The sequence below is a fragment of the Podarcis erhardii genome, assembly GCF_964252035.2.
Source record: "Podarcis erhardii genome assembly, chromosome: 9".
Taxonomy (NCBI): Eukaryota; Metazoa; Chordata; class Lepidosauria; order Squamata; family Lacertidae; genus Podarcis; species Podarcis erhardii.
Window position 1 is genome coordinate 55,988,192 of NC_138512.1, and position 28,000 is coordinate 56,016,191.

Sequence of the window (28,000 nt, forward strand, 5' to 3'; positions counted from 1 at the left end):
GTTTACTGTGATGTGTGAATGGAAAAATGAATTTAGCACAAATGCCCATCAATTATACTTTTGAGCTTAAACCTAAGTTATTACCAATTTTATTTTTAAAAAACAAGAATTTTTTTTGTCATTTAGACATATCATTCATTAGACACCCAAGTTAAATATAACTGCAAAAGCATATTCAAGTTGTTTTGATACAATTTTGTATGAATCCATGAAACACTATTTGAAGACTGACAAAAAACAAAATACAGAATACAAATAATAAAAAATAAATTGAGCAGACCATCTTCTAAGTTATTGTTTAGGAAGTCACTGGTTTCCCAACTTCAAGATGAGTTTTTGACTAAAAAAATATAGCTCATATAAAGTGTTTAAAAACAACATTCTGTTTAATGTCGAGAGCACAAGAGGTCCAAGGGGATTTCAAGAGAAGTATCTGTAGATCTGCAACTGGTTCTTCTCAGTAGAAATCCAGGGACATGTGTGAGAGTACTTCGCTCCTTTAGACAATAACGTATTAAAAGTCCACTTTACGACATTCAAGTTCATAAAAAAGATCTCTCATTATATTCTGAAGATGAAACCATTAACTTGGAATTTCCCAGAACATCTTCACTTAACGTCCTCTGCCTAATTTGAAAGAAAAACACAAATCAGATCATCATTCCCATGTAGCCTGGAAAAATGCAACAAGTTTTTATAACAAACGGGTAGCTTGTTGTAGTAGTGCCTGCAATATTGTAGACATCTGCATTTGTGGTTTTAACATTCCACTGAAGCACTATAGATAACATTCTACCATTTATTGGTAGAAGTTTGGCTGGGTATTCTATCCAAGGTCAGCTTCACATGTGAGGATCTCCCAGAAAAGTAAAATGAAATGGGGCTCCCAAGTGTTTCCCATCACTACCATAAGCACCTTTGCGCAGGATTACTACCAACAGTAGTAACAACACTGTTACAAACATTTGCAAGACTCCTTCCGTATTGCTGTTACAATGCCCCAACGTAGCAACATCCTACATGTGGGAACATCAAAATGGGCATCTTCCGAAATATTACTTAACTGTTAGTGCCTTGACAAATTCAGGTGAGAGAATATGCTCAGCTTGGAGCAGCTACCCAAACAACAGCAAGCCCTCCTGGAGTAGCTGGACCTCTGCACCTCACCTGTCTCCATCATTATAAACTTTCAGGGCAAATTTGAAAACATTTCTGTTGACCCGGGGATTTGGTGGCTGAAGAATATTGTTGCTGCCAACCTCAAGATCATTGGATCAAGTATGTTTCTAGGTGTAACTGCTTTTAGACATTTACCATTGTAATTGTTTTTGGAATGCTGTAATCAGTTTAAAACATTTTTGCTTTGCTTCTGTTTTGGAATTGTTTGCCACCCTGGGCTCCTTGGGGAGGAAGAGCTGGATAGCAATTCAATAAATAAATAAATAATAATAATGAATGATACCGATGGCCTTGACTCTACTCCTGGTAGTTTTAGAGCTTTTTACCATCAACAAACACTGTCCACAGTGCAGAGGACTCCTCTGTTCATACACTATGGGGTTATGCTGTATGTTGTACAGAATTTCACTGGACCCCTTGCCAGATCCTTGGAGCATCACCAGTGCCCTGTGCGTGAACTTAACATGCACCACAGAGCACATCCAACGCTCTCCTTTGGTTGCACATTGCTGGGGGGGAATGGGTACTTGTGAACAAGCTATTAAGAAAACCTATCATCCAGTAAGGATCAGGAGCTCTTGATAAATTTCCAAGGAACCCTAAATTTTCTGAAACAGGTTTAAAACAATTACTTAAGTCACAGTAAGAGAAAGGTAGCTGAATATTGCATAGATATATTACCAGAAACAGTACCACAGGTAATTAATTCCGTAATGTTGCCATTATACTTACCTCTAAATCCTCGGCCACCTCCACCACCTCGTCCTCCTCTGAACCCTCCACCACCTCTGCCACCCCTGAAACCACCTGGAAAATAAAAGCAGATGGTAATTAATTAATTACTTAATTACTTAATTAATAATACTAATACCTGGCCCTTCTGGCTGGGTTTTCCCCAGCCACTCTGGGCAGCTCCCAAAAGAATATTAAAAGCAGAATAAAAAAATAATTAAAAGCACAATAAAACATAGGTATATTTTATGACAGCAATGAGGTAGTATAACTTCCAAAACAATCAGGAACATCTTGCTTCCAGACCTGGATTTTCCAACTTTTTGGGGGGGGGGGGGAGAGAGAGAGAGAGAGAGAGAGAGAGAGAGAGAGAGAGATGTCTACCACCTTATTTCATGCATCCAGACAACAATACCTACCTCCCCCTCTGCCACCTCCCCCTCTGCCACCTCCTCTTCCACCACGGCCTCCTCTTCCACCTCTCGGAGGTCCTTTTTCACCTGGAGGCCTTGGCAAAAATCTCTGAAGAGGGAGCAATTTTGCTGGATCGATATAAAACTGCGGGGGAGGGGGGGAAAGGCCGAGGTTAGGTTTTGTCCAAAACCTTTCTTACATGTGTATATAACTTAAAAGTTAGAGTAAACAAGTTTACTTTAGATTTAACAGCTAATATTAGAACTAGGTGTTGCTGTAACCCTATGTTTCACTGCTTTCTTGAGCCATGTAAAGTCATCACCAAGTCCCACTGAAACAAATGCTAGACATATCAAGTTTCACAGCATCACAATGATATTTATTTATTTCCTGCCTTTTTCTCTGACAGGACTCAAGGAAGCTTACATGTAAGAATAAGAACCTGTCACACCATAGGGGAAAAATAATAATTAAATAGCAATTGAACACTGATATTACATACGTATATAGTTTTAGTTCTATTTAAAACCAAAGAAATTAATACAGTGGTACCTCTGGTTGCAAACAGGATCCATTCCAGAGCCCCGTTTGCAACATGAGCAGAACGCAACCCGCGTCTGCATGGGTCGCTGCTTCTGCGCGTGACATCATTTTGAGTGTCACTCAATGACTACTTACATACCATTAATACTTACTGCACATGCATTTAGAAGGTAAGCTTAAATAACACCCCATGGTATGAGAGCTTTCATGCACCTTATCCAAGTTCAGAATTTTGAAACGCTGGTTAATAGGTACTTTACCTTTTGCAACTTTTTGAAGGAAGCAGCTTTCATGTTTTCTGACAATTTGACTGAAAAATACTATTTGACTTGTTTAGGAAAGATTACATTAAATGCAAGTCCAATTCTTTTCATATGGATGAAAAGTGCATCAAGCAACGTTTGAGTCTTATTACAGCTTTTTTGTCATTTATATTAAAAATTATCTCTTTGGCATCTGATGGAAGAGCATTCCACAGGAAAGGCACTACTGCTGAGAAGGCCCTCTGCCTGGTTCCCTGTAGCTTTGCTTTTCGCAGTGAGGGAACTGCCAGAAGACCCTTGGAGCTGGATCTCAGTGTCCAAACTGAATGATGGGGGTGGAGATGCTCTTACACACATCCCTATGTGGATATTAAGCTTTGTCTCCCCCCACAGACAGAGAAACCAAATGGGGATCCCAACAAACTAACTTTGTAAATCAGCTGACAAAATTATGCCTGCTTTATACTCATAGGAAGGGATGGCAGACATACGATTCCATCTCTGCATAAGCCCCTTGCGTTAGTAAAAACACAGGCTAGCCACAAAAAAAGTTTCTATTCTGGGTGCAAAGGTAATGTGTGGGGTTGCATTTCACCTCTTCTCCAACAGCCCATTTGCTTGAATGAACTACAGAAAACCAGGTAAATGGTTAAAATACAAGGCTGAGATTAATCTTAAAAGATATACTGGAATGAGGTTCTAGATTATGGAACACTAGAAAATTAAAGAGAGAGAAAATGCTAGTAATTTATCTTCTGCAAACATTCAAAAGTACACAACTAAAGGATACAAAGTCTCTGAGCTGCCCAAAGATTTCATCCACTTTCCCAATCTGTTCCTTATTTTCTAAATAGACGGGTGCATTGAAATAAGGTACTTTGCTCTCCTGAGTCACACATTTGCAAACAATGTCATCTTCACAGGGGTGCATAAACTCTCCCAGGACTGTAAATAAAAAAAGGAAACATATTGAGATCAGGAACTCAAAGTCAGGATCTAAATGTTTTGTTTCATGTACATTAAGAAATGACTGTAACTTACTGACTACACTTTCTGGAGGTCCTTGGTCATATGATCTGTTGAAGCCTCCTCGTCCACCACCTCCACGGCCAAATCCACCTCTGCCACCACCCCGTCCACCTCTATTGAAGCCACCGCCACCTCGACTGAAGCCGCCACTGCCGCCACCTCTACTGAAGCTGCCACCGCCACGATTGAAGCTTCCACCACCGCCTCTTCCTCGATACGACATGACTCTCTTCTGTGCAATAAAGAATTCATGAAAATCAGTAGCACTCCTATATATCTCTGTAGTGCTTGAATCACTCTAGACTTCTGCCAGTCATTTCACTGCATGCATTCACTAGCATCATCATGTATTAATCTACATCATCCAAAATACTTTTCAAAAGATCAGTTACCTTGTAGGCATAAGACGTTAAGTTTTGAGTGTGGGGTTTTTAGGTTATTGAAATCAAACAGTCACTTAATCCTCATAAAATTCCTGTAACAAGAGATTTTTTCCTCCCATAAAAAAACATTCTTTTTTTCACATTTCAGTTGCACCAACCATCCAAAAACTAGATGCACAGATATATTTGATTCCTTAGCTGTTCCTGTGGCTTCCACACAGCAGTTGTAATACAGTGGTACCTTGGTTCTCAAACGTAATCCATTCCGGAAGACAGTTTGACTTCCGAAATCTTCAAAAACTGAGGCACAAAGGGGCTGGCTGCAAATTCAATGGAGAAAATTGAAAAACACGCAGCGGAAGCCATTCCACTTCCAAGGCGTGTTCAAAAACAAAAGCATTTACTTCCAGGTTTTTGGCATCCAAAATGTTCGGCTTCTGAGACGCTCGAAAACTGAGGTACCACTGAATATGAATCAAACAGATAGTCGTACCTTGGTTGACGAACACCTTGAGACTTGAACGTTTTGGCTCCCAAATGCCGCAAACCCAGAAGTGAGTGTTCTGATTTGTGAACGTTCTTTGGAACCCGGATGTCTAATGCGGCTCCAATCGGAAGCCATGCCTTGATTTCCGAATGTTTTGGAAGTTGAACAGACTTCGAGAACGGATTCCATTTGACTTCCAAGGTACCACTGTACTTGTAGTTTTAGACAGCAAGTCTACCACATTCATGAGCTAAATGAGGGAGTAGGAAGGTACTAGTCTGCCAAGGGCCACCATGAGTCTAAGACAGGGGTCAGTAACCTAAGGCCTATGGGCCACAAGCGGTCCACGGGGGTCATTTAACCGTCCCATGAGCCACCCCCGAACCAAGCCGCCCGCTCGAGTCCCCGCATGCTGCACTAAACCGGTGCAGCACAGCGCGGGCACTCACTTCCGTGGTGCCAGAAATTGCGTCTGTGCAGACGCAGAAAATCGTGGGTGTGGGTGCTCCGGCCCATGGAGGGATCTCTGCTGGAGTGAACCGGCCCAGGTGAGGTAAACCTTGCTGCCCCCTGGTCTAAGACACCTGGTAAATGAATAAGACTCCCTACATTTCAATTCTGTTATACAACCCAACTTTATTCCAACAAAAGGTGAAATTAAGAAATGAGGTACTATTCAAGGAGTGAATAGGAGCTAAAGGAGTGAACCTTTAGCTTGAACCATAATTCTTTAAAATGGTACAACTTTAGCATTTGGCCCATGAAAGTGAACCAAAACCTCACCTAAATACTCAAATCATCACAGGCATTGTATCAGTGTTGTGAAAGGACATACAGTGGTGCCTCGCAAGACGAAATTAATTCGTTCCGCAAGTCTCTTCGTCTTGCGAGTTTTTCGTCTTGCGATGCACGGTTTTCCATAGGAATGCATTGAAAATCAATTAATGCGTTCCTATGGAAACCGCCTTCCCCCGACCTCTTCTGGCGGGCGGCATTTTAAAATCGCCCGGGACAGCGGAGGACTTCTCCGCTGTCCGGGCGATTTAAAAGCCCCTGGGAAGGCAAGCAGGGGGGACAAAGACTTTTGCCCCCCGCCTGCCTTCAGAAGATGTCCAGGACAGGCTTCGCGGACCTCTCCGCAAGCAGCGGGAGCGCTCCTTGCGGAGAGTTGCCAGCGCGCCCAGGCTTCGCGGCCCCGCCGCCCGGCTTCGGGACATCGTTCCGATGCCAGGCGGCGGGGGGAGGCTTTCTCGCCCCGCCGCCCGGCATCGGGACGATGCCCCGAAGCCGGGCGGCGGGGGGAGGCGTTCTTGCCCCGCCGCCCGGCATCGGGACGATGCCCCGAAGCCGGGCGGCGGGGGGAGGCTTTCCCGCCCCGAAGCCGGGCGGCGGGGGGAGGCGTTCCCGCCCCGCCGCTCGGCTTCGGGACATCGTTCCGATGCCGGGCGGCGGGGGGAGACTTTCCCGCCCCGCCGCTCGGCTTCGGGACATCGTTCCAATGCCGGGCGGCGGGGGGAGGCGTTCCCGCCTCGCCGCCCGGCATCGGGGCATCCTTCCGAAGCCCGGCGGCGGGAGGTGTCCCCGCCCCGCCGCCAGGCTTCGGAGGAGGTCCGAGGACAGCGGGGAAGACGAGCTGCGCTTCCCCACTGTCCCGGAGATTTCCCTATGGGCTGTCGTCTTGCGAAGCAAGCCCATAGGGAAATTCGTCTTGCGAAGCGCCTCCAAAACGGAAAACCCTTTCGTCTAGCGGGTTTTCCGTCTTGCGAGGCGTTCGTCTTGCGGGGCACCACTGTATAGCAAGTACTGTTTTTTTTATTTTTAAAAAAAGGGAGAAGGGGAACAGCTATTTCTTCACCCACCACTATCTTCCTTACACTGCTTTCAACTTAAATATTACACTAAACTTATACCAAAGTGTTATTTACTCTTCAGTATAGTTAAACATTCATTTTTAGATAATGAAAACTGTTAAACGATTATATAAGAACTACTCTTTAGCCCTTAAACCAGCCTTCCCAACCTGGTGCCCTCTAGAAGTTTTGAACTATTGATTCCCATCAGCCCAAGCCTGCAAGGCCAACGATCAGGAGTGATGAAAACTGTAGTCCAGAATATCTAGAGAACATTACATTAAGGGAGACAGCCTTAGATATGACTTTTGCTGCTGCAACGACTGTAGTTTTAAGGTTCCATGAAAGGCAGAGAACTGTCCCAACTATGCAAGCTTGAAACCAACACCATGTACCACCAATTATTTTTAGTCCCTAGGGACCAGGGCTCCTCCCCAACCAGGTACTTGAGGCTCCTGGCAATTACAGGTGGGAAAATTACCACTCTGCAATGGCAGTGTTGCAAAATGCCTAAACCCCAAACTTTTGATGCTGCTACCTTCCTCAAAAGCTTATCTTCTCCCTTTCTTCTCCCACACCATTTCCCAAAACGTGCACAGCAATGGTGCCTAGCCTGGAAAAACCCAACAAGTGATCCAAATCTTCTGCTTCCAACATTTGTGGTGTTTCTTTAAAAATAACAAACCACAGTGCTTCAGGTGTAGGGACAAAAACTTGCCCCTGTCAAAAAACCCCAATGGTACCTCAGGTTAAGAATTTAATTCGTTCTGGAGGTCCGTTCTTATCCTGAAACTGTTCTTAACCTGAGGCACCACTTTAGCTAATGGGGCCTCCCGCTGCGGCCGCAATTTCTGTTCTCATCCTGAAGCAAAGTTCTTAACCCAAGGTACTATTTCTGGGTTAGCGGAGTCTGTAACCCGAAGCGTCTGTAACCTGAGGTACCTGTATTCAGTATGACTTCAACGGCAAAAACCAGAATATGAGGAAGTGGGTCATTTTAACAGCACGCATCGCCTTAGGAGTAAGCCTCACCGAGTTCAATGGGGTTTACTCGCAAGTAAGTGCGTTCCACATCCCAACCTAAGAGCCACGATTTCCTAACACAGCCCCGCTTCATAAACGGCCAGGAGGTTCAAGGGAGGTTGAGAAGCAGGCGCCCAAGCCGGGGTTTTGCAAAGAAGCACAGCAGGGCTGCAGCAGCAACCACGACCCCCGCCCCCCTCCTCCCAGCCCACACGGGCTCCAGGCGCCGGCGAGGCGAGGCCAGCCCCTGCAAGCAGCATTGCAGGGGGACGGGCTAGATGACCCTCAGGGTCCCTTCCGACTCTAACAGGATCTCCCACCTAAGCGCAGCACGCTCGGCTTTTCCTCCCCACGCGGACGCCCCGCTCTTCCGCCAAGGACTCAGGCGCACAGGCCACTTCCGGCGGCCCTCCTCCCCCTTCCGCGCTTGCCGGTGGTCCGGCCAATCGCAGGCCCGCCGTAAAATCACGCGCTTCCGTTTTACGACGCGTAGCCAACCATAGAGACGTTTTGTTTCTCCGAGGAACGGCCAGCCCATCGGCTAAGCGAGGCAGGCGAATTGACGGGCGCGCAAAGCTCCGCAGGGCGCAGGTTGTCTCGTGGAATATTATTACCTTACGGATTATCTCACGGAGTGTGTGTTCGTGTGCAGCAGAAACACACACACACACACACACACAGAGAGAGAAAATTGCGGTATTTTATAAAATTTGCAGTATTTAGCACAGTTCGGACGGCACTGGCGGCAGCAGAAACCGCACCTTGTAATAAATCATCTTGCGAAAAAAATGAACGCCGTGTCTGTTTTCGTAATTCGCTTGTTTCCACATTACTGTGTTGTTTGCATGCACCTGATGGAAACTGGTGTCGCAATAGGTTTGTGGTTCTGCAACGTTGGGACGCTTGCTATCCCCTCGAAAATTTAAGCGAAACTTCCAAAGTGAAGTTTTTTGTCAACTGCTATGGACAAAATATATGTCTGTATCCTTGATCAGAGCCGGTTGGGGCTGATAGGAGTCGTAGTCCAAAACATCGGATTAATCAGGTTCCGGGGGGGGGGGGGGATTGATAGAATTTCTCCTCAATCTTTTGGTGTTTCCTTATGTACCATATAATAAATCAAATTATAACAGTAAGAAGAATAAGAATGTCTATTGTAGCTGTGGGCATTCTTATGGAAATATCTAAACATGCCTATAGGCTTTATTTTGAAGTTTACATGCAAAAATTGTTTCCAAACTAGCGTTTTGAATGCTAGTTATTAAGAAGCTTCCTTGACACTGCATTTGATTACTGGGAATTTGTTGGACGGAAACAACAGAAAAGTTTTTAGAAGTCGCATACATTACTAAATCAGGAAAAGTATGGGAAATACCTGTAGGGCTAATTTTCTGTTTACTTCCTTCTTTCCTAATCGTCAGTGATAAGAATTACTGAGAAATCAGCTACTTTGTTTTTAAAGTGAAAGAAATACGCGTATTTTAATCACACAAAGCCCAAAGTCTTCTGCACACTAATTTGAGATTAATCCCTATTGAACTAAGTAGCGCTTATTTCTAAGCAGGCATGGCCAAAACAGAACTGTTCTTTCCAAATAAATATTGGCGTACAGCAAGAGAAGTTACACATTGTAGACATGCAGACCTCCAGGGTCCCTAAGCCCATGACAAAATTCCTGGAGGTAAGCCATTTTCTTGTATGTCTTAATGTGCTCAGTGCTATTTCTCCAGAAAAAGGGGTGCCGGAACTCACCATGAACCTTGTTCTTTTATAGTGGTACCTCGGGTTAAGAACTTAAAGCGTATGTAACCTGAAGCGTATGTAACCCGAGGTACCACTGTAATGGCAATAGTGCCTGCCCTCAGGTGCAGGAACTCAGTTCTGGTGAGTTCCAGCTGAAAAAAAGCCCTGATAAGAACATTTGTTGCTCCACTCCCCCTACAGCTGTTTTATGGTGTGGTCCCCTAAGTATCAGTACAGATGAAGGGAGGGGGCAGGAACTGTGTACTGTAACTTAAAGTTGGAGGCGGCCCCTGGTGGGAAGGCTTTTGTGAAGCGGTTGCCGCAACAGGCTGCAGACAACACTGAGTTAGATGGACCAATGGACTGAATATGTTCCTAAGAAGAAAAACTAAAACACAAACCTTCTTCCCTTGCTATTATTAAATAGAAGGATTTTTGAACTCTAGAGCCCCACTATTTGTTGATTTTTAAGGGCTAGTTGATTAGCCATTCCCGGAAACTGGCACTCCCAGAGCTTAGTGCACAAATACTTTTTTTATCCGTTTGCCAAGGCATTGAGCAACTGGCCAAACACAACCTTGAAATCTTCGTCTCCTGTCAGTTAAATATGCAAATCATCCATTATCTTTTGTTCCAGAGAAGCAGGCAACTATAAAGCAGCTACATAAATAAGTGAAAGTATTAAAGTTGTGTGAGAGTTATGCACAGGAGAGCACATTCCTTCAGGGATCTACCAGTCTTTTTACCTGTTTGCTTCTCTTATCGTTTCTGCAGTGAACATTGAACTGAGGTTTAAGCAGGATCTTGTCTAAGAGCCGAGAACCATCCATGCACATGGATGCTCTCGTAGTTATTTCAGAACCATCTTTTTAAATATTTGCTAATAGTTAAAAATTAAACACAGAGCAAAAATCTGAGACTGTGGGGAAAATTTTAGGGAAAGAAAATATTCTAAATACGGACAAGAAACTCTTCACCATGAAATCATTATCAGCTCTCGTGTTTATTTCATGCTTACCACTAGGAATTTTTCAACAAAAGGTAAGGATTTTTATTTTTTAAAAAAATGGCTGGCATTGTAAGAAACACATTTTATTGGTAATACTTGAAGGCTTGTGTTTATTTTATTTTTTAATGTACTTAGCATGCATATGTAGGAAGTGTGAAAACAACAAATCAACTTCTGTTACTGAATAGTATTTGTTTTTTTAGGACAATACCTATCTGATAGAAGAATGTGTAAACAATGGCTACACTCAGAATTCTTGCGAGAAAGTGTTTTGCCAGCCATGGCAGAGGTGTGTGGATGGCTCCTGTTTCTGTAAGCTACCTTATCAATGCCCCAAAAATGGAACCTTGGTTTGTTCTATTGAGAAGAGGACTTTAAATTACTGCCAGCTAAAGAGCTTGGAATGTCAACGTAAAAAGAGCAGATTTATGAACAGAGGAAGATGCAGCTCTCAAGGTAATATGTTTCATTTTCTTCTTCTGAATTGATTGTTGATCCTGAGAAAGACCAAGCTTTAAGGGTGGGGTGCAGACATGTGCCGACATTGATGTCTGCCTGTAATTCTATTATTCTTACACAGTTTTGGTGGCATCCAACTGTGGCTTTGCCTTAGCACATAGTGCTTCCACTTGCAAAAGTTGGAGCACCTGATTTCCACCAAACCATCACCACCACATTAACCCACTACTACCCACCCCAGGGATAGCCCATTGTTATTTACGTTGTTAAGTGTCTTTTGAATTATTTTTGTAAAAAAGAAAAACAATGACTAATTTTAATATAATAATTTAAATGTGCGTTATGTATATGCAGCCAAATACACAGGCAGAACAATCCTAGACTCGTATAACAGCTCTTGACACTCTAGGCCTACCTGTAAAATGTTGCACATTGTCATTCCAAAAGCACAGAGTATTTTCTGTCATGCCTTATCACTCTCCCTCCACTGCATTTACTAGTCATATGCACAAAAAGCAGCAGAGAGTCTCGCTTGCTTTCCGCTCAGAGTCCACTGCTCAAAGACTGGCTTAGTGACATTCCAGGCTCTTTAAAATAAACACGCCCTGTAAATGGGGAAAAAACCCTGAGCTTTTTGTTTCTATATAAAACATCCAGCCATTTCCTGGTATGCATTTGTGTGAATTGTTGTAGAAATTCAAATCTGGCATCCCAGAGAGGAACCAAATTGACAAAGAATGTGCCATTTGATTAAATAATACAGTACCCGCCTTCCCATTCAAGGTTAATTTATCCTTTCACTTATTTTAACTCCACCCTTCAAACGAACAGCGCCAACAGAACTATACACATGGCGCCTTGCATACAACAAAGTGGGTTTTGTCCACATTGCTGCTTTTTGTAAACCTTACAGACCTAAACATTAGCAGATTTTGCTTTGCTTTCTAGAGACCTTTCAAGTTTCGTTGAAGCCTGAAAATGCAACATCAGCAGGAATTATCCAAGTTGAAGTGAATCTGTCCCCAAAGACACCTGTGTGTGGATCTCCTTGGGGTATGAATGAAGCAAATGTGGCCTGCAGACATCTTGGTTTTCCAGAGTAAGATTCTGGGGTGGAATGGAGAGCTGCTTATATGTATAAAATGTTACTTAAATAAATCTTAATAAAAACTCTGCATTAGTGGCATCCATCTTTATGATGGATTTGAGCTGGGATGGGGAATTGGTGGCCCTGCAAGGTGTTGTTGGACTCCAAGTCCCATCATGCCTGTGTTTTTTCCCATGCAAGGGTCTCAGCTGGGTGCAAGGGAGGATTTTGGCATGTGCTGAGTAAAGAGCTCAGAGACACCATGTAGTGTATTGCTAGCTGCTAGCGCCAGTTCCAAATCCAGAAAGCGAAGTCAGGTCAAGCAATGCCAGTAAGTCCAGATAAGGAAGGTCCAGCAAAGCAAAGGCCAAAAAGCAAACAGCCAAGGGGGATAGCTCCAAGCAGTACCTAGCTGGGATGTCAGCCAGTGCAGGCTGGATGTTGCTCCAGCAACATCCAGCAATGTGCAAATCCAGACCAAGCCTTAAATAGGATGGCTTACACAACACAATCAAACCGATAGTTAGGTATGCGGTACTCACCATGTCACTCGTTCCATGTCTCTGATACACAAGATATGAGTATGCTTGGCTGATGAAGGCCGGCAGGGCGAAACAAGGTATTATTCCGCGAATCCTTCTCACGTTTTAAGTTCTTTCGTCTGACACCGGCATACAACAACTATATTTTGCAAAGGCACATGTTAAGATCTTTTGTACCCTTTTCTGATACCTGCATACAGCAGTTGCATACAAGAAAGGCAAAGCTGCAAAGGCAGATGTGGAACATTACAAAGAAAAGTTCATCTTTTGCAAGTACTGCTCCTTAAAGTTGTTACGTTTGACACTTGTATTCGCTAAGACATACGTGGAACACAAAAAGCTTTTATTTGGACATTACGTTTTAAAAAAACTGATTCATTTGTACATACATGGAACACAAAAGCTTCTATTTGGACATTACGTATATAAGAACTGATCCATTTGTATTTCCTGTTCTAAACGTTGGTCCTTAATTGCTTCTACTCAATTAGATAATATGAAAAGAGTTATGTTTATATGATGTATAAGACTTGCCGATCGCATGGTCGGCGGTTCGAATCCCCGCAACGGGGTGAGCTCCCATCGTTCAGTCCCAGCTCCTGCCCACGTAGCAGTTCGAAAGCACCCTTAAGTGCAAGTAGATAAATAGGTACCGCTTTATAGCGGGAAGGTAAACGGCGTTTCCGTGTGCTGCTCTGGTGCCGGTTCGCCAGAGCAGCTTCGTCACGCTGGCCACATGACCCGGAAGTGTCTGCGGACAGCGCTGGCTCCCGGCCTCTAGAGTGAGATGAGCGCACAACCCTAGAGTCTGTCAAGACTGGCCCGCACGGGCAGGGGTACCTTTACCTTACTAAAGAATTAATATAGTTAAAAACAGCAAGTTACGTTGTGGCTCTGTTTGTTAAATAGGATGGCAGCTTCTTTTGAGCAGCTCCTTTCAGCCCTGATTAATGGAGTCCTTTCTCTTAAAGGGGCCCTGGCTGTTTACTTAGTTTACTTTGGCTATGGTTCTGTTTTGCTTTCTCAGCTAGAGTCTGAAGAGAGTAATGTGGCTTCTTCAAGATGGCATCAGGTGCTCCTCTGGTGCTGGAATTCCCAAGGAGATAGGGATGCCCAAGGTGGGCTCAGAGGGCACATACTTCTCCCAGCTCTGAATTTGTAACAATTTTCCCTGAGGATGGGGAGGCAGAGCCCTGGGTCATGCTTCCCTGACCACTGGCCATGGTGGTTTGAAGCTGATGGGAGCTTGAGTCCAGCAACATCTGAGAGAGTCCTAATTCCCATCTGTGGATTATGAGGTCAGGGCCATAGTTCATACAGCCAGTGCTTTTTTCCCCAGGAGGTACTCAAGAGTATGCAGTTTGAGGCAGTGGTGGTGTAGTGGTTAAGAGTGGTAGACTCGTAATCTGGTGAACCTGGTTCGCTTCCTCGCTCCTCCACATGCAGCTGCTGGGTGACCTTGGGCCAGTCACACTTCTCTGAAGTCTCTCAGCCCCACTCACCTCACAGAGTGTTTGTTGTGGGGGAGGAGGAGAAAGGAGAATGTTAGCTGCTTTGAGACTCCTTTGGGTAGTGATAAAACAGGATATCAAATCCAAACTACTCTTCTTCTTCTTCTTCTTCTTCTTCTTCTTCTTCTTCTTCTTCTAAGTAGCAGCACTTGGGAATACCTTTCTTGAGTCCACAGAGCACTACTGAACACTACTGAACCTTATAGAAGGTCATATTATTTGCCCATCTAGCCTGCTGTTGTCTTTTCTGTCTTGCAGTGTTTTGAGCTGCTCCCCATAAACTGGCAAAACCAAAGAGATGCTAGGCTCCTTACAGTTCAGCAGCTGTATTTGTAACACACACACACACACACACACACACACACACACACACTTTTTATAAAACATGATAATTTTATAGCAAACCAAGTTATAAAGAATGCATTTTATATTCCTAAAGTAACAAAGGGACTTTCAATTTCTAAAGGGGGGGGGGAGAGATTGAATCTTTTCCAATTTCTCCCCAAAGATCTGTTTTTTTTCCATGACTTCATTTTATATCTCTACTCTTCCCTTTCTGGAGTTGTTTTGGCTCCTGGCACACAAGGTGGGCTGGTTTAAAGACTGTCGCAAATATGTTTTTTTCTTTTTCCCATCGGGTAAGTCCTATATGAATAATATGTGTGGTCCAGGGCCAATGATTACTTCTCTTCTTCTTTCTTGCATTGCTCAGAGGGGCTGATCATACAGACAGTGTTGACCCAGACGACGACTCCGATTCATTGGAGTGCCTTAAGGCAAGATGCAGAGGAATAGAGACCAGCCTAGCGGAATGTACTTTAACTAGAGTGAATAAAACTAATGAGAAAGTGGCAAAAGTGGCGTGTCATACAGCACACAAAGGTGGGTAAAGTAAGTTTTATTGGGGGGGGGGAATTGTCTGTAGTAAGCCATTTCTAGCTTGATAATTAGATGGCAGAGATGACAAGTGGGACCTAGAACAAAACACTGCAATATGAAATATTCCTGTTCAGTGTGCTAGCCATGCTACACTTACAAGAGACTCCATTCCGTTCCATTTCTCCTCTCCTCACCACTCCACTGGCATTAACTCCCCTTGCAACAAATAACTCAGCATTCTGTGGTCACTGAACAGATCACAGGGTTTCAGCATGTTGATACCTCTCTTGTGGCTGCATAGCTGTTGTAACTCAGCACCTGAGTTCATTACAGTATTAGTATATGGCTTTAAATGATCTGTTGGTGCAGTCCCTCTCTCACTTGCCCTGGGGTGGCTTAAGAAAAACTAGGGTACCCTGTGTCAGGAGTTCAGCCTACACTTGAGTAGGACCCTGGCAGAGACACATGCCCGACTGGCATGTTCTCTCCCTCCTGGTCGATCGTTTGGGAGCTTCATAAGCTTTCTTCAGCCCGAACATCACAGCGACCGATGCCAACCGACACCAGCACATTTAGGGATCCGTAGAGTTTGCACATCATGAGCGTGACAGACCTCAGTAACTCAGCATTTTGGCTAATCTACTTTACTTACATATAAACACGCACGGAGCACTGCAACATGGCTCCCTCTCTAGCACCAGACAGCCAAGAGAAAAAGAACAAAGGACAATAGTCCCACTTCACGGAACACAGTAACACAAACATACAGCCCCCTGCAATGCAGGAATCTTTTGCCCAATGTGGGGCTTGAACCCGCAACCCTGAAGTAGTCTCATGCTCTACTTAAAAAAAAAAAGTAAACCAGCTTGGGAGCCTTGGCAGAAAGGCACTGTATAAATGCAGTCACTCCGTCAATATGATAGAAAGGTTGCCTCTTAATTACTACTGCTGTTGTTGCATATTTAGTCAAAATACACTGTGGATTCTTTGAGACAATGCAGTCAGTGTGCACAGTCAGTTGCGTTACCTGAAGACATGCTGCTGTGTTTTTAGGTTCTTATTGGTTGTGTTTGTTTTAGCTAGTTTTAATGTTAGTTGCTTTGGGTCACTGATGCAAGGAAAGTGACTAAATAATAATCATCATGAGTAAAGTCAGGTGACAGGTCCCACTCAACTTTTGAAGTGAACCCCGTCCCCCAGGGCCAGCCAGATCCTGTTCATAGCTGTCAACTTTCCCCCCTTTTTAAGGGAAATCCTATTTGGAATAAGGGAATTTACCTTTAAAAAAGGGAAATGTTGACAGCTATGATCCTGTTCCCCTCCCCACAACATACAGTTTTAAATCTCTTTTTTGTTTTTTAAATCCTTGTGAATGCTATGCTGAATTCATCTTTTTGTTTGCTGTCTCGGATTTGTCACTGATGGAAAGGAAACATAGAAATGCTCTTAATAATTAAACCAGAGGCAGACAATTATGCTGAACACAATAGTTTCATGCCTTCAGCTGCTGTGCACCCATCCCAGCAAACAATCCTATGGATTTCTATACAGTATTTCCTTTTCTGCTGAAGAATATCTAACCAAAACATTATTTGTTTCTCATCCCACGTGACAGAATGTTCGAGAAAAGAATTCCGTTGTGTCAATAGAAAATGCATCCCTTCCTCTAAGACATGCAATGGCGTCAATGACTGTGGAGACTTAAGTGATGAAGTATGTTGCAAAGGTATGCTCTATACTATGTAATCATTCTTTTTGTGTGTGTATTATCAGTCATATACACACAAATGGTTCTGAAAGATGCTTTAAAGCTATATGTTTGTCAAACAAATGCTTGTAAACATCATTGCTCTAAACTCTGCTTAAGATCAAAAGGTTAAAAGTTTCAAGTCATATTTCTTCAGTCATGTTAGGTATCAGTTAGATTTATATACCAACTTTAACTCAAAATTCCCCAAGGATCAGAAGTAAATCAATGGATCAGAAGTAAAAACAGTACTATGAACATATGGGGTGTTTTCATTGCTCCCAAAAAGGAGAGAATAGCATTCAACTTTATACACACAAAGGAGCAGAAAAGCTGGAATATTTCAAAGTTACATTGCTGAATTTTTAAAAATAACTGAATAGTTCAATCGGTAGAGCATGAGACTCTTCATCTCAGGGTTGTGCAAAAAGATTCCTGCATTGCAGGGGGTTGGGTTAGATGGCCCTCAAGGTCCCTTCCAACACTACAATTCTTTGTGCTTAGGCCTTAAACCACTGTGCTATTGATGTGCCATTTTGTGTTTTATATTCTGACTGATCTCTTTCCGATAGCATGTAGGGGGAAAAGCTTCCACTGTCATTCAGATGTGTGTATTCCAAGAAAATACGTCTGTAACAACGAAGTGGACTGTTTAACAGGAGAAGATGAGACTCGCTCACAGTGTAAGAGTATACCTTTCTATTTATTTGTGGCTGCATTCGGACAATAATCCCACCCCACCCCCCACACATACTATGTAATGGGTTTGGATAAGCTTAGAACATTCTAGCTAGCTCAAATTGTGGTGATATCTGAGACCATTGCACAGCCCATCCTTCATGTCCACTTGTCCCTCATTAACAGACGAGCAATATCAAAACCTAAACGGAGTGCTTCCGCACAACTCACAGTACAACATTGCAGCTTTAAAGGGGGGGGGGATGCTTTCTGTAACCTAGTAGCTTACTTGATTTGAAGTTTGTGCTCCACTTACTGATATATAATTTGCAGCTGCATTTTTGTTCATCTTAGATGTACAGCCTGCCCCATCCAAAGAGGTTGTTGTAGCTAAAAACACAGAAAATGAGCATCATTCATTTCAGTGGGGCTCATAAAGGCAATGCTTTCTGTTTATTTAACAAAAATATATGCCTCTCTATTGTAAAAAGAACCCCTAAAAAATTTACAAAAACAAAACGAAACATAAATAGCGGTATTGTCAATAAAAGGCAGCTGAAAACAGCTATTTTTAAAAGTTCAAAATATAATTAAAATTAACAGTAAGCTAAAAACACATGTCACCTTCCCAGGTGGATATTGCAGGTTGATTTGTACTACGGTAATTGAAAACCAAACCCTTCTCATTCTCATAGTAGAAGCAGAAGCAGTTTGCAAGCATATCTATGCATTTTCTCAACAAAGGCAATCATCCCCGTTCAATATTCTGCATTTTCCACAAATAGATTTGTGCACAAAGCAGTCCACAGCAATAGGACATAATCATAATAATGTGATAATCGTAATGAATCATAATTTAATTACATTTTTTAAAAAATGTAAACCACCTTGGGTATCATGGTAGAAAAGTATGTATGTATCTATATCTATATAAAACACAATAGAAGTTATACTATCACTGCAATGCAGCCCTACCCATCGAAGTATTAACAATTTCATTTAAAATTCATCAAAAAGTGAGCATGTGTCTGGTCTACATATCATGCTTGTCTAGTCACTTCACCCTGCAGAGCAAAAGGAGTGAATGGAGCCTAGGTCCATATTAAACATGATGCTAGAAAAATTAATAGCAAGTGAAGCACAAATAGAAAGAAATCACCCCATCAGCACAACTGCTATTAGCCCTAGGAGGAAAGCTAATAGGGATTCCCAATGTCTACTTTGGCCCTTAGTCATCCGCATTTACTGAGCAAGGTTCATATGTAGTTTTGAGCCACTCCCTACATTCCTTCCAATTTAGAGGTGGAGTTTAACAACATCTGCAGAACCCTCGTACCTACGGGACCGCCTCTCCTGGTATGTCCCACAGAGGAACTTACGGTCTGCAAATAAAAACATCTTGAAGATCCCAGGCCACAGAGACGTTAGGCTGGCCTCAACTAGAGCCAGGGCCTTATCGGCCGCGGCTCCAATCTGGTGGAACGCTCTGTCACAAGAGACTAGGGCCCTGCGGGACTTGACATCTTTCCACAGGGCCTGCAAGACAGAGCTGTTCCACCAGGCCTTTGGTCAGGGCGCAGCCTGACCCCCCTCCTCTGGCAATCTGCACAGAATTTTGTTTATTGGTTGCCATCAATTTGATTTTAATTAATTTTTATAATGAAATGTTTTTAGAATCGTTGGATTATTTTGATTGTTGTTAGCCGCCCTGAGCCCAGCTTCAGCTGGGGAGGGCGGGATATAAATAAAATTATTTATTATTATTATTATTATTATTATTATTATTATTATTGACCCTTAATATAATGGAAGCCAGTCTAATTCATTGCTTGTTGGTGGATTGGTTTTTTTCTGTGTTCACCTTACTTATTTTATGTATATGTGCATGTTTTAAATAGGTGATAAAAAAAGAGCTGAAGAAAATGAAAACACGGGTAATTTTTATATATATATTATTTTATAACTCTCTTCTTATGTTTCTCCCAGGGTTCTCTCAGGAGTGACCTGTTCTTTATAATTCAGCTTATTGGGCAGCAATAGCCCAGAAAAAAACAGCCCATTCATGGAACCACAGTTATACAGAGCAATACAACAGTTTCCCCACAAATAAATAAATGCACTATTTGAAACTACAGTATTTGAAAAAAGAACAATGCAACTAATGGTCCCTCTGAGTCAGAAGAGAAAATGTATATATTATTGCTTGCAAATTTTGTGATCAGCCCATTTAAATGCTCTGTCTATTCTCAAACTTGGGTCCTCAAATGTTGCTGTACTACAGTGCTCATCATCCTTGACCATTGGGCCATGCTGGCTGGGGCTGATGAGAGTTGAAGTTTAACAACATCTGGAAACCCAAGGTTGGGAGAGGCTGTTCTTGTCTACCAAGGTGCAGAAGGCTTCCGAGTTGCTCTCTGCAATCAGCTTTAGTCCCACAATGAGAGGACAATGGCAATTGGCAACTTACAAATTGCAGCTCTGCGAGAACGGACTCTGCAACCCCATGCTAATTACTCATGCATATAAGAAAATGCAATTTAAGTTGTACAGGGTGATCTACCCTATAATCTTATTTGGCTTCCCAACTCTCTTCAAGAACTCTTCAAGAACTTCACCCCTGCAAGGCTAAACCTGGAAGGTTATACTAGCATAGCCAATGGTCAAGTCTGATGCAGGCGTTATTGGACGTCCAACATCTAGTTTCTCAAACCCCAATATACAGCAAATTCATAGCATAGTGTGCTTTGGTGTATGTTTTCTTTTCCTGTGTACACCCTACTTATATATAATATGTGTGTATGTTTTAAATAGGCAATAGAAGAGCTCAACAAAATGCAAGAGGTAACATTTTGTGTTTTGATATTATTTCATGGACATCACTAAGTTCTTTGCAGCATGAAAAGAAACATGTTCACTTGCAATTGCTGTATAGATCAAAGAGCTGTGAAGGCTCAGCTGCAGGGATCAGTTCAAAATGTTCATTGGTTTAGGGATCTGAAACTAGGTTTTCAGTTACAATAATTTAAAGTAGTTATTTTATTTCAGAAGGAAAAGAAGATGCCGAACAGTCTATGGATGAAGGTAAATACACTATATCATCATCAATAGACAATATGATAATTGCTTGGACTGATTCAGCAGTCTAGTCCTATGCATGCTTACTCATAAGTAAAGTCTGCTTTGCTCAATGGAACTTATTACATGCATTCACTAATCGCTCTTGAAAATAGGAAACTACTTCATGGGGAAGCTGTTTGTGTCAAATCATGCTTCTTGCTGAGCTTCCAGTGATTTTCACCATGCTGGTTTATCACCTCTTCTGGGGCACTTTTGACAGTGTGCTGTCAGAAATGTATTAGAAGCTGCTCACATGAACAGCTGTGTAAAGCACATGACTATATGAATGGAGGATGAAGCCTTCAAGGCTACACAGGAGTATGTTGCTTAACAAACCCCTTTCCACCTTTGAAAACAACAATCAAATGAAAGAGCTGGCCTTGAAACCCCTGAGTCTTGATTCTTTTCTCAGGAAAGTGCCACGCATCAACTCTCTGAATGGAAACCTTTTAAAAAGTTGCTTACATTCCCTCAACAGTCCTGATTTAAGCGGGATATCCCAGAATTACAACAGCCAATCTGATTGGATCCTGGAATGTCCCATTCTTTGGTCTGGGACTCTGGCGAGAGTCAGTAGACTTGTGCCAGAGAGCCAGAATGAAAGCCGCTTGGTTTTTGGTCTCATGAGACCAAAAAAAGAGCATCCTGGTTCTGGTCCCCAAGATGTTGGAGGATATATGCTTAAAGAGAATTATTATGTAGGCTTAGGTGAATCTGCCAGTTTTGGTTTCTCATTTTTCCAATCTTCAGTACACCCAATTTCTGCATTAGTTTGCAATTTTTTAAAACAAAGGAAAAGTAGGTATAAAAATTTATACACATTTTTGGGTGCACCTCCTCTAAAATGTGCATTTTTGCAAGCAATTATCCCTAATATGTGGGGGTTCTAGATTGCACAGGCGGCCTCCACGAGAAGGGGCAGCTCCCCAGTTCAGAAGTTCACAATCCATCTTGTGAAGGACTGGAAGAACAGGGGATGTGATGTTCCGAAGGAGGTGCGGTTTGCCAGTGCACCCGACTCCTTTGTTCAATTATCATCAATGCACGTATGTAATCTAAATGCCCAAAGAAGTCATAAAATCAAACCACAAAGCAGTTTCTTTCAACGAATGCAAGTGAGCGAGTTGCAAGCATGACACTGCTTATCTCTTTTGTTAAAGAAAGAAGAAAGATCAAAACATTGTTACCCCAATTACAGTGCGGCATTGCAAACCACACGGCTACTCGTCGGAAGCGAATTGTAGGTGGATTCACTGCAGGAAAGGTAAAAGGAAAATCAGGCGTAGCTAACAATACAGGCACTATACAGTGGTACCTCGGGTTACATACGCTTCAGGTTACAGACTCTGCTAACCCAGAAATAGTACCTCGGGTTAAGAACTTTGCTTCAGGATGAGAACAGAAATCGTGCTCTGGCGGTGCGGCAGCAGCAGGAGGCCCCATTAGCTAAAGTGGTGCTTCAGGTTAAGAACAGTTTCAGGTTAAGAACGGACCTCCGGAACGAATTAAGTACTTAACCCGAGGTAGCACTGTAATGTTGAGTCTGTTGAGTAATGTCAAGTCTGTGTTTTTAATGCATTTTTTAGACCTGCAGGAACGGTGACAATGGATAAAACAATCTAGAAATCTATGGTGAAGCATAAGCTTTTTGAGTATAAAGTAGGAAATCGAAGAGTTAATTTTCAGTCTTTTAAAATATTGCACAGCAATATATTTTCTCCCCTTTCCTACTTCTCAACCTTCCCTCCCTCCAGTCATAAGCTAGGGAATCTGAATCAGCAGTACCGTTGAAATAAGTGAAACACTCCAGTTAAGGACCTATCGTGGATTTTTTTGCTATAGGACATTTTAGTACATCAAATATTGTTTTTAAAAATCCAACTAGAAGTACGAACCAAAAAAGTGGAATAGACGAAAGAGCTATTTCTTTATCCAACAGGAAAAGAAGAAGCAGCACATCAAAATGCTGAACCTTTGTTTCTCTGACTTTTCCTGAAGAAGGTAGAGTAGAAACAGTAGGTTCTGAAATAAATATCTACTTTGTCAACCAACGTTGATTTTTGCTCCTACTTCCAGTTCCATCTGGAGACCACAAATATAGATAGACACAGGTAATATTGGTAGTAGAACTGGTCTAGAAAAGTGTAACATCATGCCTCATGTATTTGCAGGATGAATTTCCTTGGCAAGTGGCCATTAAAGATGAACGGACAACAGTGAACTGCGGTGGCATTTATATTGGGGGCTGTTGGGTTTTGACGGCTGCACACTGTGTTAGGTAAGTGGATTTGGCGACTCTCAAGTGGGAATTGCCTTGCAGCAAGAGACAAAACAAAATGAACTTTTAGGGTCTTGGACGTCCGTGGCTCCATCTATGTCACAACCGTCTAGCAGTTATATTGACTTAATTGACATAGGACAGTTGCCCCTCCCCCATGTAAATAAATAAAAATACCTAACTGGTCCTTGATATTTTTTTCTGAAATTCTTTGAGATCTTTGGGGGAATCTCTGTTGGTGGTCCCCCATGGCTCAGACACGCAGCTCATAACTAGTAGAAGCTATACATTCAGCAGAGTGAGCTCAAGACTTGAACTCACTTGCAACTGAAATTAGAGAGACACACTGTCTGTTCATGACTGAAGACTTTCTTGTTCCAGCTGGCATTTTGGTTTTATTGTGATTTTTTAATTGTTTGACTGTCCAATTTTCTGTGGATTTTTATTTTTTTAGAAATGCAAATAATTAAGTGGTTTAAAAAAAATAAATCTTAAAATGAATGCAATAATAAATAAATAGGCCTCAGCTAGTTTTGCTGTATCTCAGATGAATCTCAGCTTTTCTCATCTAATGGATTTCATAAAGGCATGGAAAACTGTGCAAGAGCCTATTGCTAAAAGTGGGCGCTTGTGTATATAATCCATTTGACTACTTGATTAATTAGCTGGGAAATTTTTCATAATCCAAAGTTTGTGTTTCTGCTTGTACTCTTTGAAACACATTTCTTCTTTGCAGAGAGAACCGTGCACATACTTATCAGGTGTGGACTGGAATGCTGAACACAGTACTACAGGAAGGTATAATAGAAGCATTTCAAGTAGTTAAAGTAATAGTTCACGAGAAGTACAACACCAAAACATATGAAAATGACATCGCTTTGATGGAGATGAAACCCAAGGACATGAACAGCCCAACATGTTACCCTGTGGACTCTGCGCCAGTCTGTGTCCCTTGGTCAAAATACATGTTCAAAGGTGGCCACCAGTGCAAAGTGTCTGGCTGGGGACTCAATGAAGGTAAATGGAATAGGCTAATTACTTTTTTAAATTATTGTTACAATTTCCTCATCTCTTCTGGCCTCATAATTTGCTAAGCTACAAAAGCACTTCCTTTCAACTCTTCTTTATAACAGCTCATTAAAAGCTGTTTCACTAGCATTTCCTGTTGGTCTCAGCTAGTATACTGCTGAACTTGTCTCCCCCTCTTCTCCCCCCCCCCCCCATCCTCCAGCAAGGCATAAGAAATTACATTCCAAAATTATCAAAGGGGAAAGAAAACGCCTGTGAAATTCTCATGGGTGAAATCAGCGGATGGATTTGGGAGTCTCTTCAAGTTTCAGCTAGCACAGCGTGGGCTCTTTGGAGATAACTGTTGCTAACTGGTTCAGCAGTCCATGTTGGCCAAGTCTTCACAACCCCTTCATTCAGTGACTTGAATGAAATTTATGTGAAATTTTTCACTTTTTAAAATTTATGTGACATTTTACACTTTTTAAAATTTATGTGAAATTTTCACTTTTTTAAAAAAAAATGCAAGTTGTTTTGTCCTGCACTGCATAAGAGTCTCATCAGATACTTAAAAAATCAGATTAACCTGACCACGGTTGAAATGGGATAAGTTTGTGGACGGTGAATGAAAGTACTGAATTGTGAACAATTAATAAATGGTAAAATGAAACACCAACTGTTATTTATTTCTTCTTTAGAGTTTTCAAGGCAATTTGGCCTTAAGTGGGGGTACATTTATCTAATGGAAAACTGCTCTGAAATCTATGGGAACCGGTACTTTGAAGGCATGGAATGCGCAGGTGAATATGAACTGTATCATTTTTGACACCCATCTGGATGCAAACTCATGAGACAGTATTAAGTAAGCAGAGACAGGTCAACACATATCAGTGCCTGAGACAAAACAAACACACAGATAGCTCCCCACATGAGTATTAAGAAGTTAACAGGAGGGGATGTTTATCTGCCTGCTCTCTTCTGCCTTGGTTGTCATGTAGCCATGGCCCCATTGCTCCATGGGACTCCACTGGACTAGCAGGAGTTTGGATTGCTCCCTAAATCACCAGCATTTAAAGATATTATCCAGAATAACACCAGTTCCCTGAATAATTACGTCAGTCTTTAACAAGGATCAGGCTCAATGAACTCAGGCTCTGGATATGGGGGAATTGATTAATTGTCCCAAATGGGCAAAAAACAAATGCCTGAGCTATGGACAAGATAAAACATCACAAAGCCATAGTCACATAGTCACACACTTTGGGCTTTCTACTCTATTTTGACTGTATCCAGTATGACTAATATAGTTTGGGAACGAAACCACCCATAATTGCCTTTGTTGTGGGTGAGGGCATCTGTAACAACTTACTTTGTTTTTCTCTTTTCAGGAACACATGATGGCTCTGTGGATTCCTGTAAAGGTGACTCAGGAGGACCCTTGGTTTGTTTTGACTCTAATAATGTGGGGTATGTTTGGGGTGTTGTGAGCTGGGGTGAAAATTGTGGTGAAAAAGGACACCCCGGGGTTTATACAAAAGTGGCACATTATTTCAATTGGATTGGCCGTCACACTGGACTGAACCTCATTTCGCGATATAACTTGTGATTTGGAATGTGATTTGAAATGTAAATATTACCTCTTTCTGCCTTGGCAATAACTAAAGATAGGCTGCAGAACTTGTGGCTCAATCCAGCCAAAGTGAAGCATTGTCCTAGTGGTTTCAATGAGAGAAATGTATGGCACGATCAAGTTTACTCAGAAGACGTAACTTACTCCCAAGTAAATATGTGTGCAGTTGTAGCTTTAAGCTTGTTGAAAACTGTGGCAGGGATGGGGAAGGAACCTTTGGCCCTCCAGATGTTTCAGGCTCCAGTTCCCATTAGCCCCAGCCAGCATGGCCAGCAGTCAGGATTGATGGGATTTGTAGTCCATTAACATGTGGAAGGCCACTGATTTCCCATCTCTCATCTGTGAAAGTTAGAAGTGCTCAGCTCTGGTTGGATTATGCTGCGAAAGATCATCAGTTATGAGTTGTGAAATTTTGCATTTAATAAATTTTAAAGTATGTGTGCTTCTTTAAACAGTTACTGCATTTCTTTTGTACTCATTGTATATTCATATAAAAGTGATGCATACCACCAAGGAAATGTTTGTTTTTATTGTGGGTTTTGTATTGAGATTTGCTAAGCAGGCTCCACTGTACACAAGATGGCATAATAGCCATGGACGGAGAATATTTAGGTATCTTACTGTACAGACTATTTTCAAACATTTCAAACATTTGCAGAATCCTTAAAACTCTGAAGTCCTGTTTAGGTGCTATTTTCCCTATTGTTCAAAAAATGCATGGAGAATGTCATGGCCTTGGGCCAATAAACTTCAGGGATTTAGTTATGCAGCAGTAGCTCAGAAGAAAAATCAGAGCCTGATTTAAGGGGAGGACCAATGCTTGGATCCTGCACCCAACCTGATAAAACCCAGGGAAGTACTGTAAACTGCCCTGTGATCCTCAGATGGAAGGGTGGTATCAAAACAACAATGCCGTCACCACCCAGACTCAGAGGAGTAGACTTCAGACTCTTCCAATGAGCAAGAAGGCTCTGGGGAATGTTCCTCAACTAGGTTATCATTATTCTAACCTTCAGAAGCCAGCAAATGCAGAACATGATTCAAGCCCTTAATATAGCTAGCTAAAGCAGCTGAGGCCACTAGAGGTGAATGGACCACAGTGAACTGCAGTTGAGTTTATATCATAGCTGTCAACTTACCTTATTTGAAAATAAGGGACCAGCAGCCTCGAAAATAAGGGATCAGCAGCCTAAATAAGGGATTTTGCTTAGCTTATACATAAATCCGGCACTGATGGAGCCATGCTATTTTGCAGTTATGAAAGGGATGCAGAGGGGGGAATCACTACATTAAGATGCTGCACTGGTTGGAGGGTACGCTAAGCAACATGTCGGGGCTGCCGTCGTCCTGGCGCAAGGAGTTCCATCGGCCCTTCCTCGCCCGGGAGGGAGAGAGACTCTCACCCACGCCGCCCGTGAGCCCGGCATGAGGGGTTTGCGGCGCCGTGGCGGCCGCTGAAGCGCCGCCCTTCTGCGTCCCTCCCCATCCCTCCTCTTCCACCTCCCTCAGGCCACCTCCGGCTTCCCCTGGCAGCGCGGTGGAAGTCTTGCAAGAGAGGGGCTGCCTGCCCACCCGCTGCCACCCGTCTCCTCACAACACGCCCCTCAGCGGGAAAAGGGAGAGATGGAGACGTGGCAGCTCATGTGCGTGCTCTCGCAGCAGAGGACACGGAGCCACTGCTTCCCTCCCGAGCCGGGAGAGCATGAAACCCGGGAAATCTAAGGGACATCATCAATAAGGGACAGCAGCGGGACACGGCGCTGGGATAAGGGACTTTCCCGCCAAATAAGGGACGGTTGACAGCTATGGTTTATATCGGGGGGGCTGTTGGGTTTTGACATCTGTGCACTGTTAGGCTTGGGCAACTCTCAAATGGGAATGGTAGGCAGGTGGCCTTGCCTTGCATCAAGATACAGAACAAAATGGCCTTTTAGGCCTTGATGCTGTATGGCTCCATCTACACATTCTACCAGTTCTCCATTGTCAAACAAAGCACAACACGGGTCTATACAATATGGGCTCTATACCACCTCAAATATAGACACAGAAGCATAGGTAAAAGGAACGCAGGTGGCACTGTGGTCTAAACCACCGAGCCTCATGGGTTTGCCGATCACAAGGTTGACAGTTCGAATCTGCACAACGGGGTGATCTCCCATTGCTCTGTCCCAGCTCCTGCCAACCTAGCAGTTTGAAAGCATACCAGTGCACAGAAGCAAATCTTGCTTTACATCAGCCACCCACACTGATCTATTGGCATATGCAGTCAGGACTCAACTATTATTGCTGTGTCTCAGATGAGTATAATCTTTCCTCATCCAATTAATTTCAGAAAGCCCCAGAAAACTGGGCAGGGTACTACTGCTAAAAGTGGACACCTGTGCATATGAAGTATTTGACTATGCTTCA

General features: G+C 42.8%; 2 protein-coding genes across 7 annotated transcripts; one reads left to right on the top strand and one right to left on the bottom strand.

Annotated features, from left to right (window-relative positions):
- Nucleotides 1-73: 73 nt before the first annotated feature.
- On the bottom strand, nt 74-8,339 carry GAR1 (GAR1 ribonucleoprotein). 4 transcript variants are annotated; one of them, XM_081877383.1, is made up of 8 exons: nt 8,224-8,339; nt 4,320-4,392; nt 4,173-4,271; nt 3,922-4,076; nt 3,129-3,188; nt 2,331-2,469; nt 1,912-1,986; nt 74-627 (listed from the first exon to the last, which is right to left on the bottom strand). In XM_081877383.1, the coding sequence occupies exons 2-8, from the start codon at nt 4,381-4,383 to the stop codon at nt 614-616; spliced, it is 606 nt and encodes a 201-aa protein (XP_081733509.1). In that variant the 5' UTR covers nt 4,384-4,392; nt 8,224-8,339; the 3' UTR covers nt 74-613. The 4 variants fall into 4 exon arrangements, with proteins under 4 accessions (XP_081733509.1, XP_081733508.1, XP_081733506.1 ...); XM_081877382.1 differs by having other exon boundaries at nt 2,346-2,469; nt 4,173-4,392; nt 8,224-8,338; XM_081877380.1 differs by having other exon boundaries at nt 4,173-4,392; nt 8,224-8,338.
- Nucleotides 8,340-10,183: 1,844 nt separating this feature from the next.
- Nucleotides 10,184-26,109, top strand: CFI (complement factor I). Of its 3 annotated transcripts, XM_081876912.1 has the most exons (14): nt 10,187-10,687; nt 10,859-11,111; nt 12,063-12,213; nt 14,967-15,136; nt 16,749-16,859; nt 17,453-17,563; nt 19,457-19,492; nt 20,370-20,399; nt 20,604-20,639; nt 21,836-21,939; nt 22,847-22,953; nt 23,690-23,970; nt 24,660-24,761; nt 25,350-26,109. In XM_081876912.1, the coding sequence occupies exons 1-14, from the start codon at nt 10,625-10,627 to the stop codon at nt 25,565-25,567; spliced, it is 1,773 nt and encodes a 590-aa protein (XP_081733038.1). In that variant the 5' UTR covers nt 10,187-10,624; the 3' UTR covers nt 25,568-26,109. The 3 variants fall into 3 exon arrangements, with proteins under 3 accessions (XP_081733040.1, XP_081733039.1, XP_081733038.1); XM_081876914.1 differs by lacking the exon at nt 19,457-19,492 and having other exon boundaries at nt 10,184-10,687; XM_081876913.1 differs by lacking the exon at nt 20,370-20,399 and having other exon boundaries at nt 10,185-10,687.
- Nucleotides 26,110-28,000: the final 1,891 nt, after the last annotated feature.